General features: G+C 36.8%; 1 protein-coding gene across 2 annotated transcripts in view; it reads right to left on the bottom strand.

Moving 5' to 3' along the window:
- Positions 1-6,911: 6,911 nt before the first annotated feature.
- Abca12 (ATP binding cassette subfamily A member 12) overlaps positions 6,912-20,899 on the bottom strand; it is a 177,656-nt gene continuing 163,668 nt past the window's right edge. For both annotated transcript variants that reach the window (XM_042679132.1, XM_042679133.1), the window contains exons 45-53: positions 19,672-19,876; positions 18,321-18,430; positions 17,873-18,014; positions 16,581-16,715; positions 14,555-14,658; positions 13,157-13,249; positions 11,826-11,931; positions 8,623-8,760; positions 6,912-7,270 (exon numbers count right to left, since the gene is read on the bottom strand). In XM_042679132.1, the coding sequence (XP_042535066.1) occupies positions 7,163-7,270; positions 8,623-8,760; positions 11,826-11,931; positions 13,157-13,249; positions 14,555-14,658; positions 16,581-16,715; positions 17,873-18,014; positions 18,321-18,430; positions 19,672-19,876 (1,141 nt within the window). In that variant the 3' untranslated portion in view covers positions 6,912-7,162. The remainder of the gene's footprint in view (positions 7,271-8,622; positions 8,761-11,825; positions 11,932-13,156; positions 13,250-14,554; positions 14,659-16,580; positions 16,716-17,872; positions 18,015-18,320; positions 18,431-19,671; positions 19,877-20,899) is intronic.

Here is a 20,899-nt window from a genome sequence, read left to right as displayed (position 1 = left end):
TATTTGCTGTAGTAGACTAGCCTAGGAAGACCATGTGTCTTTCACCTCCACACCTCTGCCTTTCTGATAACTATGCTTTTTCCCCTGAAGCTGAGTGGAAATAGAAGTAGGAGGATGATAGAGGATGAAGTTAGAGGGTTGGAAATGTTCCAGAAACAATGTGGAAAAACCAACCAAGGTAATTTTCCATTTATGACAAACATCATAGAAGTAAATTCTTAGATGATTTATGTGTACATACTTAATTTTGAAAAGCAATTCCCAAAGTCCTTGTTTAATACTGCTCTGTTCACAGGGTTCTCTTGAAACATAAAGGAAATACATTTTCCACCTCAAAATTTTGCTTTTCACTTGTAGAAGAAAGGTAATATGGAGAAAACTTACTAAGCTGAAGGTTTAAGGACAGGAGAAGGGAGAGGAAATGTATGAGTGAGCACAGTGCTTCTTTTCTACGTTGGGGCTTTTGACGTGTGTGTGTGTGTGTGTGTGTGTGTGTGTGTGTGTGTGTGTGTGTGTGTGTGTGTGTGTATGCATGCACGCTATGTATCAAGTATCTGTGAAATGATTTTAAGGTGGAAGGTGAGCTTCTCTGAGCCCTCCAGCATGTGCCATATCAAAATAAAATAGACAACAGGAGGAAATATTGTACAAGAAAGGGGGCATTCATTTTTAGCTTAGTAAGCTAAAGTCGAATCTGGTGGGTCTCTGATTTGAGAGAAGGGATTTGTCATCGAATCCACTGAGGTAAAATTAGGTGACTTAAAGCTGAGTAGGAGCCATTTGGCCCATGGAAAGTGGAAGATAACATAAATATCTAGCAGGGAGAATGAGTCAGGGAGGAAGCAGTACTATATTCTATGACCTTCCCCAAAAGGGACCAACTCATAAATTACATTAGCCCAGGCTAACATAGTCATTAATCCTAAAAAATAAAAGATACTGTCTATCCAAGAGATGATCAGAAATGGACACCATGCATGGAAGACTTGATCCTTTTCTGACTTCATCTGTAGACGGTTAAGACCCCTTTTTTAAATAGCCCTTATAATTCCCTTCCAACTAACATCTTTTTTCTGCCTTGTTGTTCCAGATTCCCTCAAAGAAGTTAACGATATACTCACTTCCACTTTCCAGCCTCCTAATTTTTTTTTTTTCCTGAATCCAGTGTGGATTTCTTCCTATCATCACACAGAAAATTCTCTTGTCAAGGTCACTCATGAATATGTCAAACTCAATGCTCAGTTTTTATCCTTTATTTTAATCCCACAAGCAGCCTAGACAAGGTCAGCCATACCCACCCTTTTAGGAGCAATTTCTTTTCTTCGTCTACATGTTATACATTATTTCTGGGTGCTCCTTCTCACCCTTAGAAGTACTCCTCCTGCCTGCCCTGCCTAAGTGGTTTCTGTGCACTAGCTCTAGATACACTCATCGTAGGTGTTATCTAGACTTGTGAGCTTTTATTGCCATCTATATGCCAATGTCTCTTGTATGTATTTTTTCTTCCAGTCTGGATCCTTCACAAAACTCCAGACACATAGATCTGTGCTACTCCACATTTCCTTGTAAGTATCTGTTTGGTGTTTCACATTCTTTGCAACTTAAACCTTGTCCTTGCCCTTGTCTTCTGAAACTGTATTTGCTTCTTCGGTTTTTCTGAAAATTGCAATTCCATTTAGCCATTTCGGCAGCTTTCTTCCTGTCATTAAACTTTTTTGTGGTTGTTATTTAGCTTTTCTCTCCCTCTCCTCTGTCACTGTTTTTGATTTCTGTACCTTTTGTCTTACATGTAAGTTTTTCTCTTTGGGGAAGGGGAAGAGGGAGGACAAATATGTTGGGACAAAGGGTGAACAAATGCAGCAGTGATATGTTGAAAATGAGCTATACAACTTTTGGTGGAGGGAAGTCGGGAGGGAAAAACTGGGAGAAAATGAAGGAAGGGGTGACACTATTCAAAAAGAAAGGTACTCATTACCGACTTATATAACTATAACCTCTCTGTACATTATGTTTACAATTGCAAAAAAGGAAAATTAGTATATGCTTAAGATAGCCCTACCAGAGGCTCACAATAGCTCAATAGCTATGTACACATGACCATATAAAATGATGTTAATAGAAATTAGCTCCAAGATATGAAAAGAAGAGGCTTTTTCCTTGTTGTTTTTAATGTACTGTGTGAAGTTCTTTTTTTCTTTCATTTTTTTCCCCTTTAGTTTAACCCCTATTGTCACTGTTTTTTTTTAAATTTTGGTAACCTGTGTCTTGTAAATATATTTATCTGAGTTGGGTAAGGGAAGGGAACATCAAAATTGTGAGACAAAGGACAAAGGGTTGAACCAGTACAACAGCGATGCTCACAAGACACTACATTGGGAATGAATTTTACTTGGGGGAGGGGGGTTGAGGTGGGGAGAAGGAAGGTGGGAGAAAAACAAAGGACTGGGGGTAACAATGTTCGACAAGAAATGCACTCATTACCTTATGTATGTAACTGTAACCCCTCTGTACATCACCTTGACAATAAAACTAAATTTTTTTTAAAAAAGCAACTTCTTTTGTCAAGGTCACTAAGGGATATGTCAAAATCCTCATATTTCATGACGATTACCATTCCTAATGGGACAGTGAGTTCCGTTATCTTTACTTTCAAAATATACCTGGAATCTGACTATCTCCAAAGCTGCCTCTTTCTGCTGCAATGATTTCCTAGAATGCCTCGCTCTGTGCACAGTCCCACTGTCTGTCCTCCATTGCTTTCTGATTGGTCCTGTAGGTTTGGTGAGGATCTGTGGTTAACAAAAGACAATGGGATGTGGTCTATTTCTTGTTTGTTCTATTTCTTTCTGTTTGACTTTTATTCACTAGGCCCACTCTTTCTGGTGAGATGAGAAGGCAAGGAGGAGCTCCAGACTTATTATCACCCAGTTTTCAAGTCCCAGGAGAAGGAAATTTGTCTCCACGGCAGACATGATTGGTGAACTTTGCTGGAAACGTGTCAGTCTCTTAACTAATCAAAGTGGTCAAGATAAACAAGTTACTCTGACCAACCTAGGTCAGAGGCCTAACATAATTGCTGGGCTGGGAAGAGGCCATAATAATGAACGTTTTGCTGATACAACTTGGAACTAGAAACCAGAGAAATCAGAAAAATGAGACTAAGAAGAATAAAACTACATATACAAATACAGATTATGGTAATTATGGTAATTATGGTAATGACCATAATTGAATAGCTTATATTTTGCTATAAATCAGTTTTTTAATTCTTTTAATCCCATTTCTCCATCTAAAGGTGTTAATACTTCACAGCAGTAATGTGAAGTTTAAATGATTTTATGTGTGTCAGGAGTCCTTGCAAAAGACGAAATGATATACCTTATTACATAAATGTTAGCTATTATAAAATCTAGACTATGCCATCAGTGGCTGATAAAATATGGGCAGACATAGAGAATGACCTTTACAATTTACGACAGTGGAGAAGTAGATATCCATAGAGGTTCTCACTACTTGTTCTCAGTATGGTACTGGAAGTTTGAGCCAGACTAGATAAATGAAAGGCATGCAAATTTCTAAAGAAATAATTTTTGTTTGCATGTGGTATGCGTTGAAAACCTTATAATTCCACAAAACATTAGAATTGATCAATGTAGTTGGTACAAAGGCAATATACAAAAACCAGCTGCAGTTCTATACGTTAATTATGAACAATCAGGAAATTAAGGAAAAATTATGTGTAATAGTATATACCGTGGTCTGAATGTTAGGCAGACTCAAAATTCCTATGTTGTAGCTGAGTCCTCAGTATAATGGGCACCTGTGAAGGGCTTCAATCATGAGAGTAAACTGCTCACGAGAGGGGTTAGAACTCATAAAAATGAACTAAGGGAACTCTTCCATTCTGCACAAGTCAAGGGAAAAATAATCATGACAAACAGGACCCGTGCTTCCCTCCAGACCAAAATTCAGCTTACCACTAAATTATTAATGAATTTTATGTGACCAAGTAGGCACATTATTATTATTATTATTATTATTAGTGAATTTTATGTGACTAAGTTAACGTATTCAAGTCTTGTTTGTCGTGGGGTGGGGAGGAGTATATGTGAGTCTATGTATTGAATTGGTACTTTATGCAGAAGATTATGGAAAACTAGTCTGGACTTCTAAGCGATGAGTACAATGATAAACTATGTAACATATGATGCCCAAATATTACTCATTGCTTTTTAGCTATCTGACTCAGGTTAAGCTCTGGTTAATGAAATAGGCAGGCTCCTATGGTCAGGTGGAAGAAGAGTAACACATCCCTTTCCAGCTCTACCATCCTCATCTAGAGCAGGGCCGGCTATTTGTCCAGGAGTAAATTAGAGAAGCAGAGAGCATATTTGGGGAAGGTAGCTGCATATTATATCTTTCTATTCTTCAGATTTTGCACTGTGTTTTAATATTAGGAAAACTGGGTTTCACAGATGAAGTGAAAATTGTTCCTATCCTCAGAGATGATTCAAAGAATGCACATAAAGAAAGGAGACTCTGTATGAATCTAGAGTGGAGGCAGTCCTCGGAGACCTGAGATGTCTCAGGATACTTCCTTCATTGTGGTGGAGCCCAAAGGGAAATGGGTTTAAGTAGTTTTTTATGTGTGTTCCTTCCTTATATGCAAGAAGGGACCACGAGACTCTTACAAGGTATACCCTAAAATACAACAAGACAAAGAAGAAATAAATACAAACAGCTACAAAAAGCCAAGCATCACAGTTCTCATTCCAAAGAAGTGATAGAAATCTTCCCATCCCAGTGGGATGACTGCAATATCTGTAATAGGGAACCAAACATCATCTCTCCTTTTCTTTTTCTCTGAATAAGTTATCTCAGGGGAAACTGCACTGAATTTCAGAAATTAAATGGAATCAGAATGCTTAGTTTCCATATCAACCATGTGGCTTCTCTTTAGTTTCTCATTCATTTATCTAATCAGCCAACAAATATTTATTGACTGCCACAACTATTTATTGTCTGTGCAGGTACTGATGGGAGAGTTAAGAACAAAGTAGACCTCTGTCCTCGTGACGTTTCAAGTCAAATGTGGGAAATAAATACTAAACATTCAAATAAATGTGCCAGTAGAGAAATCCAAAGAACATCCGGGGCTTTTCTGGGAGAAAAGATTTAGCTAGAGTCCCCAGTCTGGGTGTTAGTATGATCAGAAGCTCTGCTGAACACATGTCCCAGAACCTTCCTGTTTCAAGGTCTCCTCTGCATTTAGGCTTCTTATTTGCTGCAATGAAGCAGTAGTCGTTCTGCTGCTGTGGGACATTCATTCACATAAAGTACTGGTCAAGGGGGCTAACTTTCAAGATAATGTAATGGCAACGAAGACCTTCCACATAGTCAGGCTGCACATTGAGTGGATGTGAAGAAAGACCTGGTTATTCTTGGGTTTCAAGGTCCATTTAACCACTCATCTTTATTGTTGGACTTTTATTCCTCTTCAGTACCAGTTCCCACTACTATCTCCCCAGTTTTTGCTTCCTCTGTGTTCTTTCTCTCCATATTCCTTTCTCTTGCTTTCTTTCCCACCATTCCTCAAAAACAACCAACCAACCAACCAACCACCAGAAATCAAGATCCAATGGAAAAAAAAATTCCCTCTATCCTTTGGGATCCTATAGCTACCACACTCTCAGAATTAAAACTCCACAAGGCTTATTTATACACTGGTTATGTACTTACCATAAATCTTTTCTATCCTAGCTGGTAGCTGGTAAGATATATACTGTGAGTCTGGCTATATGACAAATGATGCTACATGCTTTGATAGAAAAGTAGGAGGTACAACCAAGTACAGGACGAGGATCCAATTTAAATGAGAAATTAGGACAGAAAAGATAACCTTTAGGAGGACTCATCTCAGAGTATGGGAAGAGCATTTACGGTAGAGGATCAGCACATGTTTAATTCCTTGGGAGCAAGAAGAGAGATGGGGAGGTGAAGAGGTAAGCGAGTCTAGGTAATTAATACCTAGTTCTATATCCCTGACTCTCGTCTAACAAACAAAATGACATCATTAATAGTTTTGTCTAAACTTGGAATTTATTTGGTTTTGAAACAGAAATGGTTGTGCCAAAGCTGACAACCTCATTACATACAGAGACACAGACACACTCACATGTACACAGACACACACACACACACAGGCACACAAACGGTACCTAAAGCACCTTCCTCCAGGGCCATGTAATTTTGCATATTAAAAAGGCTATCTGACAATCATACACATGATTCTGGGTCAGCCAGGCAATAAGCTGAAAATTAGGTTCATTTTCCTTTCATAGGAATGTTTCCTGAGGAGAAACCTGGACTATAAGAGCGTCTATAAGAGCGTAAAAAGTGTCTGCCAGCAGCACATGAATTCTCTACCAAGTTTCAGGATTTGTATCTGCCCAACTGATACTTCTTATTTCCCCCTTGAAGTGCAAGTAGCTTCTTGCTCCATCCTGTGCCTTCCTGTTACCAATGCATGGCAGGAAAGAAGTGTAAGTTCTGTTTACCACCAGGGTAAAATGTCCTCCCTACTTCATTCTTATGTAGGGTATTTTTGATGTCCAGTATGCCCCAGGTATTCACAGGTCCTGTACACATTGTGCTCAGCGCCTACCACCTGGGTTGATCTGTCTTTTCACACATTATGTATCATAGTAGTATGCATGAGCTACATTTCTTATTTTTGAAAATAAATTATTTCATTTGATTGCCCAACCCTGTCTGTCCCAATCCCAATCCACCTTCTTTTTCGGCTCCAGTCTTCCTTTTCAACCACTAATAGTTTTAGCTACTAATAGTGCCTTTTAGCTGTCTTTTTTGTGTGTATGTATGAAAGTAATAAATTAAGATAGTCATCATGAGGTGGTTTCTCTTGCTTAAGTCTACATTAGTATGCTCACAGTGTTAAGTGTACAGAAATTCATTTCAGGGTCAATAACGTTCAGTGACCTCAGAAAGTCAACTCTCCATTTATGATAACGTGTAAGTCTTATACAATGGTGACTTGCCATACAATATAATAATTAAAAAATGAAGAGATGTTGAGGAAGTGGTTATCTTCTTCAAAAACGTAACCATTGGTCCTTCGCTGAAGTTGAAATGGCCCCAGGTGCTAAAACTCTGTCCGGTCATCTTGTGAGTCTACACTGATGCTGGAACCTTGGCTACTGGTATCAGCATTTTCATAGGACTTTTGATCTTTGGCAAAGTTGATGAAAACCTATTGGATTTTTTTCCAAGGAGAAAAAACATCATTAGTGCCAGTAACAAAGGAAGACAAAAGATTAGTAGTTCTTTGCTTCTATGACTCTCTCTTTCATACACACACACACACACACACACACACACACACACACACACACACAAAATTAAACATGAGATAAGAAAGGTAGGTTTTATCACATCATGTCTTTATGCATATGTATACCTTTATTAGGACTCATGTTTTAGTCACCTTTAATTTTGACTGCAAACAACATCATATTATTACATACTATGATTATATTAATAATCATTATGTATATTTAAGACTTCAGTGGAATATATCTACAGTTATTTATCCATATCCATATTCTCCACATCTATTATCTCTATTACATATAGACAAGAAATCCTGCCCAAAGTCATACCAAATGTTTATGTAGAAGTATTCAGAGTAATTGTACTAGTTTTAAGATTGAAATAAAAATTGTGGAGTTAAGTTAATCAAAGATTATATTGTTAGCCAATTATTTAATAAGCAGACCTTTTATAGGTTTGTATTAATCAAATCTGTTATAGATTCATGGCCAAACGCTCAGGAATTTAATCTTTTAAAGCAAAGTTTGGTGCTAGTAGTTGCTCATAAGTCTAACGGTAAAGCTCTGTTTGCAATGCTATAGTGTCTTATGTCCCTATCATAATACCTAAAGTCTTATAAAATAGTTGTCCATAAAAAACAGCATGATACACTGTCTGAGAGGCTCATTCCAATGGTGGCTATATCAAATATACTATAAACCATATTAACTGGAACTGCATAATATTAAGACAGTACAGAGGTGATCAAGAATGACCTAGAAAGCCTCTTGTTATTGAGTGTAAATTCAGATAGTAAGTGAAAGAAAAGAATTTCCTGTTTTAATTGTGTGAATTTGGTTAGATCTAAAGATCTGCACATGCTTTCTAGCTAACACCAAGCCACCTTAATCCAGGAAGCCAATCCAGTAGAAGAGAATTTTTGGAACCTACCAATTCCAAAGTAAGGGAAATGTTAACAGCTATTTATCTGGTAACTGAAAACAGTGCTTTGTTGCTTTACATAGACATATAAATTTGTGGATATAGATATCTTATAAAAATGAGTAGGAAAGAGCGTAATGTCTTCATTAAAAGGTAGTTAATGCCTCTTGAATGGTTTTCTTAATATTCCAAAATGCAGTTAGAAGTAAATTTGGCTCTCTGCTAAGTTTTTCAGGTGCAAGATTAGATAGTGCATCGATTAAAATAAATAGAATATCATTAGAGAGAAATACCTAGAGTGCATAAGGACCAATATAACATTGTGAATGTAGCTCACAGTGCACATCTTACCTCTTCCAGAGTGGTCTGACTCACAAGGAAATTTGTGATATTTAAAGCCGTCTTGTTGGTTTCTAGCAAATCAAAAATGTTTGCTACTCCTCCTGCTGTAACTGGTACATGGTACTCCAGCATGCTAAGGTGCTGATCCTGCCCAAACCAAAGAACAAACTTGTATTGCAATGTATCCTCATATTGACTTGATTAGATATAATGTTACCCAAGAGCTAAGAGAAATATCCAAATGCAATTCATTGCAAAGGACATAATTTCCTCTGGAAAACATTTTTGGGATGATATTCCGCCCATTAGCATAGGCTCCACTCACATAAAGGTCCACGGAGATCAGTGTTTAAAAGTGAATTTCTCTGTTGGATTGTGTTACAATGCCAGGAATTAGCTGTTCAGTTTATGCGAGCTACAATGGTAGATTTCAAGAGACTTGTTCATTAGGTAATGCAGTTCCCTTTCTAGTATCACCATGTTGTTAGTAGCCTCTACTCTTACTGCCTTAGAGTATTTTTGCCACCTTGCTTTTCTGGATGTATAATTCATTACAATGTCTTAAATTTTTTGTTTTTTGTTTGTTTTCTGTCAGATATCTCTAAATTTTTTTTTTTTTTTTTGGGTCTGGTTGTGGGGCCTGAACTCTGGGCCTGGGCGCTGTCCCTCAGCTCTTCAGCTCAAGGCTAGCACTCTACCACTTGAGCCACAGCGCCACTTACAGCTTTTTTCTTATGTGGTGCTGAGGAATCGAACCCAGGGCCTCAGGCATGCAAGGCAAGCGCTCTACCACTGAGCCAACTTCCCAGCCCAGATATCTCTAAAATTTAACTTTTCCTACTTGTACCACATTATAACATTATTGGTTTGATATTCATTCCTTTCCTTCCTTCCTTCCTTCTTTCCTTCCTTCCTTCCTTCTTTCCTTGCTTCCTTCCTTCCTTTTTTCCTTCCTTCCTTCCTCCCTTTTTTCTTTCCTTCACTTCTCCATTTGTTTCCCTTCCCTTTCTCCTGTCTCTCTCTCCATCCCTCCCTTCTTACTTCTTTGCATTTGCTAAGCAGATGTACTATCTTTTTACTTTATTTTTTTACATATTTTACTTTACATATTATGTTTACAAGCCCCATTTTTTAACCTACCTATGCCTCCTGCATAGCTGAGATTGTAGACATGTGTTATTGTTCCCTGCTAATTATTGAAATGAAATTGTGTTAACATTTTGCTCAAGATAGCCTAAACCCATAACCCTCCCAATCTCAGCCTTCCAAGTAGCTTGGATTTCAGACATACATTGCTGGCCTTGGCATGATCAGATATTTTCTTACTGAGAAATCTACCCCTGCCATTTCTTGGGATCTGATTCCAGTGGTATTTTTCATACTAATGTTCAAGATGTCTTCCTTATTCCCTTAGTTCAAGGCCTGGCCTCTCCCATAGATTTGATTTTCCATTATGCCTATTGTAATCTGGCCATCCTGATTATTTTCACTTTCAATTTGTTTTTCTAGCTATTTCCCTTGTAGATATGTAGAAATGGCTGCCTTCATGTAAAGAATGCTTCCCTTAGGGAGAAATCAAACTTTTATCATCATTTCATGCACTTTAGATAGTTCTGCTCTCATGAAGAACAGATCAGGAAAACTAATTTCGCTACTCAGTCCATAAAGATTTCAGCCCAGAAATTCACTAAAAGCAAAAGTATGAGTTAGAGAAGAAAGGTGTCCTTTAACTTGTGTTTTGATTTAAATTTAGATGATAGAAAATAAGCTTTGAAAAGAAGCATGAAAGCTATTATTTCCTATAGAAGTGAACTAAGGATTGGGGAGGCAGAGGAAAGATAAAAGAATTCTTTAAAAAATACATTGTTTTGTTTTCAGAATCAGTTTACATTAACATTGTGCCTTGTAGCTCAATGAAGTGTCAGTATGGATACTTTATCATTATGTCCTCACACCTAGTTGGGAAAGTAGCTGTTCATATCCCTATTTGCAAATAAGAAAGAAGTGTTTCATAGTCTAAAAGTCTTATTGAATATCACCTCAGTGCAGTGGGGATTAACCCAACATTTCCCGGTTTATTTACATTATTTCATGCCTGATCTTCTTTTTAACAACAAATATTTGCCATCGTCAATTTCTGCACAGGGCCTGTCCATCAAATGTATTATTTTTGTTCTGTTAAGTATACTTAAGTCTGTGCTCTGTGAAATTCATATGCACATATCTCTGTGTATCTGGCCTGTAGCAGTTACTATATACATGCATAAAATCACCACTATGATAGTTCTGGTAGTTGAGAACTGCTTAGACTTTGGTGAATTTTTTATATTTGTTTATTTACTTATTTATTTATATGCCAGTATTGGGGCTTGAACTCAGGGTCTCACACTCTCTCTTGGCTGTTTTGCTCAAAGCTGGTTCTCTACCACTTAAGCCACACTTCTACTTCTGGCTTTTTGCTGGTTGATTACAGTCAGATTTCTATACCCATGGGGGCTTCAAACTTTGATCCTCAGATCTCAGCATCTAGGGTTCCAGTAGCACCAGACCAGGGTTTATTTTTTAAGTGAGAGGAACAAAGGAGATCGACACTTCAAACTATGTCCCTCTGAATTATTATTATTATTATTATTATTAATTATTTTGTCAGTCATGGGCTGGCACTTGAGCCACAGTGTCACTTCTGGTTTTCTGGTGATTTATTGGAGATTAGAGTTTCACGGACTTTCCTGCCTAGGCTGGGTTTGAGCCACAATCTTCATATCTCAGCCTCCTGAGTAGCTAGGATTACAGGCATGAGCCACTGGTGCCAGGCTCACTGTTTATTTTTCTAAGAATAAATGCATCTCTGGTCATGTCATGTAAGTCATCTCTCATACAGGACTAATAAATGGTAGCTTACATAACTTGAAACCAAATAAAGTGTAAACATAAAGTCTTGTGAGAAAAACAACTACATTCATAAAAAGACTGTTAACTGTATAAAAACTACCTAATTTGAAAATTCTTCAAATACCTGATTTGAAAATTCAATTTGTTCATTTTAAGTGTAATTCAAAGAATCTTATACATAACTTAGTTCAAGAACTAAGATAATACAATTAGTACCAAAGTTATGATCACCTCAGAAGTAGCAACATCTGCTATGAAAACTGACTGCCAAAGCCAGGTCAAAGGTCAAGAGAGCAAGGTCAAAGTATGCCACCACTTACTTTCAAGTATGTTTTTGGAAAGTGTAATTGCATGAACCTCGTGAGGGTCTCCATGCTCACTTTGCTATTTTTCAAGTGAACCTTGACAGTAAATCCACGTCCAAACCTATATGAAATAAAGTGAAAAATGGTATGAGTTACATTTGCCAACAGGGTTCCCCTAGAATTCTAGGTAATGAAACAAGACCCAAGCTGACTATTAGGCCTCTTTTTCTTATATAAAGACTGTAATTTTCACCATAAAACTTTAGGACATGTTACAAACTGGAACTAGTTCAATGCTATAATTTTCTGTCTATTTCTATCTCTGCTGAGTCAGATTCTTTGGGCAAGGGCAATACTGCAAAAACAAACAAACAAAATCTGTGACATCTAACAAATATGTCAGTTTATATTGATATCTATGTTTTGGTGATGGATGGCAATTTCTGGCGTAAAAATACTTTCTAATTTAAAGAGAGCATATTCATGAGGGGCAGATTACTGGAGATTTGATATCAGCAGTAAAATTTAAAATCATCAGAGATATGAAAATAAATATTAAATGAAGAAGCCAGAGCTAATGCCAATGGGAGTAGATTTTGTAATCTGGTCCCACTAAACTGCCTAAGACTAATGTAAGGTCTCTGTCATCCTTTATTCCCCTGTCTTGGTTAATATTATTTTATAAGACAATCAAGTTTCTATATGGAAAGATATAAAGTATCATAATGAAGTTTAGAGATTAACATGGATATGTAAAAATGTGAATATACTCTGGTGAATATAAACTACTTATTTAATTTAAAATTGATATTTATACATATTTCCCCAATGTATTCTTGATTAAAAGGTTTTCAGTATGGTAAAATGTTAAATAGCTTACTGAGTGTCTGTATAAATGGCAAATGAATGTGCTGGAAGGAATTCCATGCCTTCATGTATTTTTATAGGTTTACTTTTGCTATTGCAAAAAGTCTTGCTTTCTAAGAATATTTTGGTTATAGATTATTTATTATTGTTGTTAGTACTGCTATTTATTTATTTATTTGTTTAGGAAGTTGCACTTTGGCTCAAAGTGGTAGAGCACTAGCTTTAAGCTGAAGAGCTCAGAGATGGTGCCTAAGCCCAGAGTTCAAGCCCCATGACTGAATAAAATAAAATAAAATAAAATAAAATTAGTACTTCTAACTTTAGACCTTCTGATATTTGGGCTAGTTGACTAAAAACACGGCTGATTTTCAATAAAATAACTTCTATTTAAGGGTAGGTTGCTCAGATATCCCTTGGCTGTCTCTATACCAGTCAATTTATTACTATAGCATATGTTAAAAAGCTCATTTGTTCTTTACCTGCTCTTTATATGCTGCAGCGATCCAATGCATTGGAACCTTCCATTCACCATGATGGCCAGCCTGGTACAGAGAGCTTCACATTCTTCCATGCTAAAAGATATTAACATTCAAGGCACAGAAAATGGGTTGAGTCTAAGCTTAATTATTTCATTATGGCACTCAGAAATTTCTTCTGAAGGAGAATTTTTAAAAGCTCTTAAATTATCAATTAAACATCTTCAGGTAAGGTTTATTATTGTTCTTCTAAACTTGAGGTCATCCTGGAGTGCCCCATTCTCAAACCCAAGCTGTTTCTTTCAAGCTGTTTTAAGCTTTGACTCAAGAACTATATTACCTAAGAAGGGTTTGTGGAATAGCCTCAAGCTTTGTTCATTATGCCTCATGGTCCAATTGCTCTTGGTGGGTTTGGATTTATATCTAGTTAGCCTTTATTCACTCTCTCATTTCATGGACTGTGATAATTGGAAGTGATTTTAGGTTGTCACCCTGTGCATGTACTGCATACAAACATTCATGGAAAAAAATTGAGTAGCTACAGTATACTCAGGACAAAACTAGGATGCAAGCAAGTTTCTTGATATGAATCACTTGTAATACTTTTCTACTATACAACCATTGATAATTTAAGGTGAATTTAACCCAAATAATAGCACGAGGTCAATATCATAAGAGATGCACAGATAAAATGCTTTATTAGTATTGTTCACACTATACTAATTGGAAGGGACTACTTCATAGGGAAGAGATGTATGTGAACTAGTTCTGGAAGGACTAGTAAAACTGGAATATGAAAAGCTTTTCTAAAGAGATGATTTTTAAAAAGCAGGTATAACCACAGAGAGACAAAGGATGAGGTAGTGTGTGGATGTGAGACCTTAAGTCTCCCAGATTGACTGAAAGGAGAGCATGTTAGAGGAGAGGGGAAAAAAGGACTGGAACTTTAGATGAAGTCATAAATAGAAAACTTTGGATGAGCTTAAAGGACTCTGAACTTTAATAGGCAATAGGGAGCCACAGTTGGATTAAGGGGGTCATAAATCACAAGAACTTTGTTATTGACAATACTGCTTAGAATCTACACCCTGTCCTGTAACAGTATTCTCATCATGGAGCCCACATGACTGGCCTCCACTACTATAAACATATAATAAATACTCTCATAGGAAGGCAAACACTAATTATGTACACATAACACAGGATTACCTTTCTCATCTATCAGCCTGTGTCATGTGACTTTAAAGGTCCTGCCTCTTGGACTGGCGCTATGGCTCAAGTGGTAGAGTGGTAGCCTTGAGCTGAAGGGCACAGGGACAGCGCCCAGGATCAGAGTTCAAGACTCACAACCGACAAAATAAATAAAATAAATGCACACATAAAGGTCCTGCCTCTGATTACCTGTGAGACGTGAGGATGACGGAGCATTTGTTCTGTACTTCCTCGGAAATGATCTTCCAAAGGTGCCGTTTTGACTTAGGATCCATTCCGGAGCTCGGCTCATCCTGAATAGTTACCAGAAAAATTGATCAAATTAATAATTTTTTGATGAGGCCCTTTACACGAATTACAGAGTCTCAGTTCCTCTGAACAGAAGTTGCTTTTCCAGGTCTTGGAACTAATGTGTTTTAGTCTAAATAGGCTGTTTTCTACTGCTGTCAGAAAGCTCAAAATCATGTTTCTGAAATGATCAGTCTATTAAGAAAAGGTATTTCAGGGAAGTTGACATCCTTTTCCTTTACATCCATCTCCCAGGGTTCTTTGGAAAATTCTTCTGCTTCACTTACTGACAAAACAGAGTTTTTACATTTAATTACATTGTCACATATGTTCCCGGAGCTACATCAACAAGATTGCTATGGCCTAAAAGTACAATTGTGGTGGTAAGAATATGGTATAGAAAGAAGAAAACAACAACAGCAACCACACACAAGTTGATATTTCAGTGAATGTTTAAGGTATAGTTTTTATTTTATATTATTAATTGAAATTGAAGACTCCTTGGAAATATATAAAAGCTGTATTTAAGCTGTCATCTAGAAAAATACACGTTATTTTTTGCAAGTGAATAGTGATTTGGAAAATTATTTAGAGTCCAGATTAAAATAAGATAATATTGGGGCATCTAAATAGGAATAGAGCCTGACAGAAGATTAAAAAGTATAGCTCAAGATGAGATAAAAAGTTGAAAGTTGTATCTGTAATAGAAACTACGTACACAGCATAATGAGAAGTTTGTTTTATAGTAATGTATTATATTTAGAGAAAGGAATGAGTGTTAATTTGGGAAACAAGTATAAGAGATACTATTAATGCTCCCATTTTTTTTTTTTACAAAAATCACATATACAGTAAATAGCTATGGGAGAGAATACAGTCTCTTGTCCTTCATAGCTGGTATTGCAGTTCATCTCATTACTACATAATACTTACGTAGTGCTTTCAGCATTTTAAAATAGATGCTTTGCATCTATTATCTCACAGGGGGGCCTAAGGATTGTTTTGCTCAGTTTAAGGGACAGTTACACAATAGAATTCTATTATAAGCATCGATTGGCAGGCATGAAATGCATTATAAGCTGCCAGAATCGTAGAAAGATGGGACTGCCTCATTCTATCTGGGCAGTTTAAATGATTTGATCCACTCTATGATTTAATCCTTGGAATAATGTGGCAATTTATAATGGGATTTTCATTGTATATAGTTAAGGCTTTTTCAGAGTTTTGAAGTCCTTGAATGAGAGCAATCTTGTACATTAAGGGCCAGTTTGTATCCCATTCCAATGCTGGGTCTGGGAAGCAGGCTACTATATTACTATCATGTGCAATTTATATTTTCAGGTGATCAATTTAGTTTTCTGGCTTTTAACTAAAATGTAAATGTGGATTTTTTTTTTACAATTCCCCTTTCAAATTCAGGGAAAAAAGCATGAGGTATTATCTATCACATCCCAAGGTAGGAAGATCATATTGTTATGTTTCAAAGAAATAATATTTTAGTACAACACATTTTCTTAAAATGCACTTGCATTTTTCTTAGTAGAGACTGGAAAACATTAAGTTAACCTGATCAGTTCCTAACAGGAAAAAAAGAGGACAGGATTTCATTTAAAAAGAAGGAAATTAAACTGTATCATGTTTTCTACTTAGTGATATGATCAGTTGAATTTGTTCCAGTGTCTTTTCATTCCCCTCCTGAGTTTGTTTTTTCCTCTGATGCTTCCTACACCATTGCTTCAAAGATTTTATTTCTGAGGATGATGTGGTTATAGTGTATCTGTTTCTACAAATTCCCTTAATGAGATACTACGAGTGTTTACACAATGACTGGCATCCAATGAACCCTGGCTTAGTGTAGGCTGTGGGGATGATGATGTGGTAACACAGCACACTTCTGCTGCAGCCTTGCTTACAAAGCTGCTCTTACCAGGAGTAGGATGGAAGGCTTCCCGATCAAGGCCAGAGCAGTAGACAATTTTCTCTTTGTGCCATAGCTGCACATAGAAGTGGGTTTGTCCTTGTAGGGCATCAAGTGAAGTCTCCTGAGGAGTTTATGAACAGTCTGTGGATAATAAAAGAGGAATTAGGTTGACCTTCCCCTGCCAAAACCCTTAAAGCACCAAATGGAAGAAAATCTGCCTGTGAAATGAAACTTTCATCATTTAGAACAGAAGCCTAGGAAAAAAATGAACGAATTTAAATTCAACACAGATTTTATTTTCATTTTCAAAGGACCTCTTTAAAATTAATAGTTCATTTAAAGAGATAAAAGCAATTCCTTGGGGGCTTATCTTCAAACAGAACTTTTTCCCCCAAATGTAGGTATGTATGTTTACAATTGCAGGTGGTACTTTATGCTGTATTGCTATAGGACTCACCTATAAAGCTTAACAGCTTAACAGAGATAAAACCTAATTCACAGGAAGGTTTCAACCTGACTATCAGCCCTGCGTGGTTTTTCTGCTCACTGGGGGATGGGCGGTCACAAAGTCTGTAAGTCTATTTAAATCTGACCCACTGTCAAAACTGTGGCACACTAGGAATCATGTTTCTTGTGCTTATTTCTATAGTTAAATAGTCCTGGCAAATGAGAAATCCTAGCTGGACTTATACAACAGGTCCCAAGGGTTGCAAACACAGAGGAACATGCCCTAAGGGTTAACCAATCCATTTCAAAGGCAAACAGTTTGCTGGAGTTATGAAGCCACAGATTAAAGGTCCAACTGGAGGCTGTGGACATAGCTCAGTTGGAGAGTTTGTGCTTCACCTGAGTGAGATCCTGGGTTCAAACTCTAGCAGCAAAACAAATACAATAACATTTTACAAAGAAGCTATTCTGCTTTAATATGAGCATTTTGCTCTTTTTTTTTTTTTTTTTTTTTTTTTTTTAGTATTTTGCTCTTCTGTCTATGTATCAACTATAATTCGAACACCAGGGAAGTACAAGCATCACCAAACAACGCTCAACTCAGAAGCGAATGATCTGTCTTACAGTTCTTAGAAAAGCAACTGAACAAACACATGCCAAGCTATTTCTAAAGCTGACTCCATAGGTGTAGACAGAGGACACACAATCACGTCCAGTTGGGTTCCTTGTTGATGGATGAGAAAACGGTTTTTTCCACATCCAATTGATTTTCTGGAAGCATGGTAGGGACAGGGAAAAGCAAATAGCATACTCGTAATTCAAATGAACTGGGTTTGCACCTGCATACTCACTTCTTTAATATCTTTTTCTGGAATTCCATGTACCCTGGCATAGAAATACAAATGTTCTTCCACAGATACCAGGTCGTCTAAGGCATCTTCCTGAGGGCAGTAACCAACTAAGGAACTGTGAGATTCCATGTGACCCAGGGACCTGCATTGAAAAGACCAGTCACACATGAGTTCTGAGACAGATCTCTCCTGGCCCCCAAATGGTGGAAGGTGGCTTCATTTTGATCATGGTAATGATCATGGTATTAATTTTCAACTAAACAGAGATAAAATAATTTCACTATCAGAATCATAATAAAAGGTTTAATGGTTTCTCTAGTTATTTCAGTTGATTTCTCTGGAGATTGGATCGTATCACCACAAAATTCTATGAGATGTTCATTAAAACTATCTTAATTGTGTTGCAGTAAGTGAGTGGTCAGTACGTGGGAAGAGCAGATATTCATACCCTGTCTTATTTCGGATCAGAATGTTTCCACTTGAAGGAATGATATCTCCAGTCAACATCTTGAATATCGTGGTCTTCCCAGCTCCATTCACCCCAAGAAGGCCAAAGCACTAGTAGGATGGGGGAAAAAACAGGGATGTAAACCATGGAGATACTCTTATATCTCTCCTCCCTGGTTGTAATAAGTTTCTAAGAAAAATGAATCCAGAATCATCAGAATTATTTACAGATGCTCTACTGCTCTGTGGCATTTGGTAAGACTTTCTCTTTTAGAAACAAATGCATACTTACACATCTTTCCTTCCTTTAACAATATGAAACTTTGTATATGTAACGAAGATCATATTTCCATAGTGTTGTTATGGCATCCCTTTCCGGGACATGTTGAAATACCCCACAAGTAAGAAATGCTAATTTGATGAAGTAATTATACTTATAGATCCCATATTATTCACACCAAATCATGACTTGGCTAAATAAACCACAGAAGCAATATTTTCTTTGTGCTATTGAATAAATTTGATGCATGAAGTTTGTGGCTCTGCTCAGAAAACTAAGGAAAATATCAATAATCATTTTTTTCTTGCAAAGCTACCCTAATATTGTATCAGTGAAAGCAGTGATACACACCTGTGTATATATACATATAGACACTTCACACACATTATGTTTAGTATGTGCATGTGTTTGTGTTTGTGTGTGTGTGTGTGTGTGTGTGTGTGTGTGTGTGTGTGTGTGTGTGTGTGTATGCAGTCCTGGGATCTTATCTATGAAAACTTCTGCCTTGTTTTGGTGGTACTCTGCTACGAGAGCCATGAAAACAGCCTTTTTGCTTTGTTTTTTTTCGGACAGAGTCTTTTGCTAACTCTGCTTAGGCTGAATTCAGACTGTAATCCTTCTAATACCACCTCCTGAGTCATTGAATGCACCACCAAACCTAGCTAGGTTATGATTTCTTCATTGTATCTTTTGAAAGGGCCTGGAAATGAAAGATTGAAAAGAGTATTCTGAATAGACTTCCTTTCCAAAAGTCCACCCAAGAGTGGATAACAGTTTGAGAAGTGGCTCAGGACTTAGTATGGCATTAGCTAGTAAATCCTTCCTGCTGAGAGGGAAGATTCATACAGCAAACAATATGTCCATATATTAATAAATTAATCACATATTACATATCTATATATGTATATCTGTATAAAATGTATGTCTATGTACATCCATACACACATATATACACATATATCTGGTAATACTCAGAGCTTGGTTACATTCCTAGACAAAAATTGAAGAATAATAACGACTTTTCTTGTTCCTTAAACCAATATGGCAAGATGGAAGCAACATAGTTCCCAACCTCTCCAGCAGGTATCCCCAGGCTGATGTTGTTTACAGCTATGATCTTTTTGTGGATAAGTTGGTAGGTCTTTGTGAGACGATGGAGTTGGACCAGGTCAAACTCAGCTGCCCCACTCTCGACTCTCAGTCGCTCAGTCCGTACATCTTCGTCTTCATCTATTGTCTCCGTTACAGAGGAAGATGTAAATTTTCTGAAGAAGAGTCTAAAAAATTGACACAGTGATTTTACATCAATGATTTTGAGGGTACTACTCAGGTTTGATATATGTTATGGCTTTATTCTTTACTGATTATTCTATTATTGGATTTCTTTTAAACTTGTAATGTATGATGATGCTACTCAGATAACTTAGAGCATCTTAGCATAGACTTTCCTTACTGTATGCGCTACAATATTTGAGAAAGAGCTTTGGCCATCCATGTCGATAATGTTTACAGACTCATCATGCAAATTCAGAATCCTAATAGTGGTAGAAAGGAGATACTGGTTTCAATGTTACATCCTAATAAAGTTCACTATCATTATGAGGAGTCAATATCTATAAGCTAAAGTCCAACGATCACCCTTAAAAGAAGAAAGAAGAATCTATTCCTTCCCCCCCCCCTCCTCCCTCCCTCTCTCCCTTCCTTCTTTCCTTTCTTTGTTCTCTTTCCTTCTCCCTTTTGTTTTTCTCTTCATCCTTCTCCTTTTCCTATTCTTCCCTCTTCCTTTTGTTATAATAACACTAAATATAAGATCCCATCTATCCTCTTAAATTTCTTTTCTTTTCTCCTTTTGATTGTGCTGGGAATTGAAACCAGGATGGTATTTTTAATTATAGATTCAATGCTATAGCAGCTATTTCTAGCTTTTAAGTCATCTATAATTTTAATGTTATTAATTTTTCATGTATTACTACTAATTTTTGTTATTTTTCTACTAATGTCTTACCTAGGATCCAGCCAGTATTTTAGGATTATTAGCCCTTCAAACTCACTAATTCCCAACCCACATTAGTATCAATAAAGTAAAAATAAAAATAAAATAAAATTTTAAAATCCAACGAATTAATATAGTTCTTCCTCCAATTTCTCTTCTTCATCGAGTGATGGCCCCAGAGTCTCCAACTGTGATATTTTATATATATTTGCTACTTTATATATATTATATATTTATATATATATATATATTTCAATGTTCCATATTCCAAGGTCAACATATATAGGCAGTCTCCAAACTCTGAAAA

This window comes from Dipodomys spectabilis, unplaced genomic scaffold (genome assembly GCF_019054845.1).
Source record: "Dipodomys spectabilis isolate Male_0828 unplaced genomic scaffold, ASM1905484v1 ptg000051l, whole genome shotgun sequence".
Classification (NCBI taxonomy): domain Eukaryota; kingdom Metazoa; phylum Chordata; class Mammalia; order Rodentia; family Heteromyidae; genus Dipodomys; species Dipodomys spectabilis.
The sequence above is the reverse complement of the archived record's forward strand: the minus strand, read 5'-3'. Positions and strand labels throughout refer to the sequence as shown.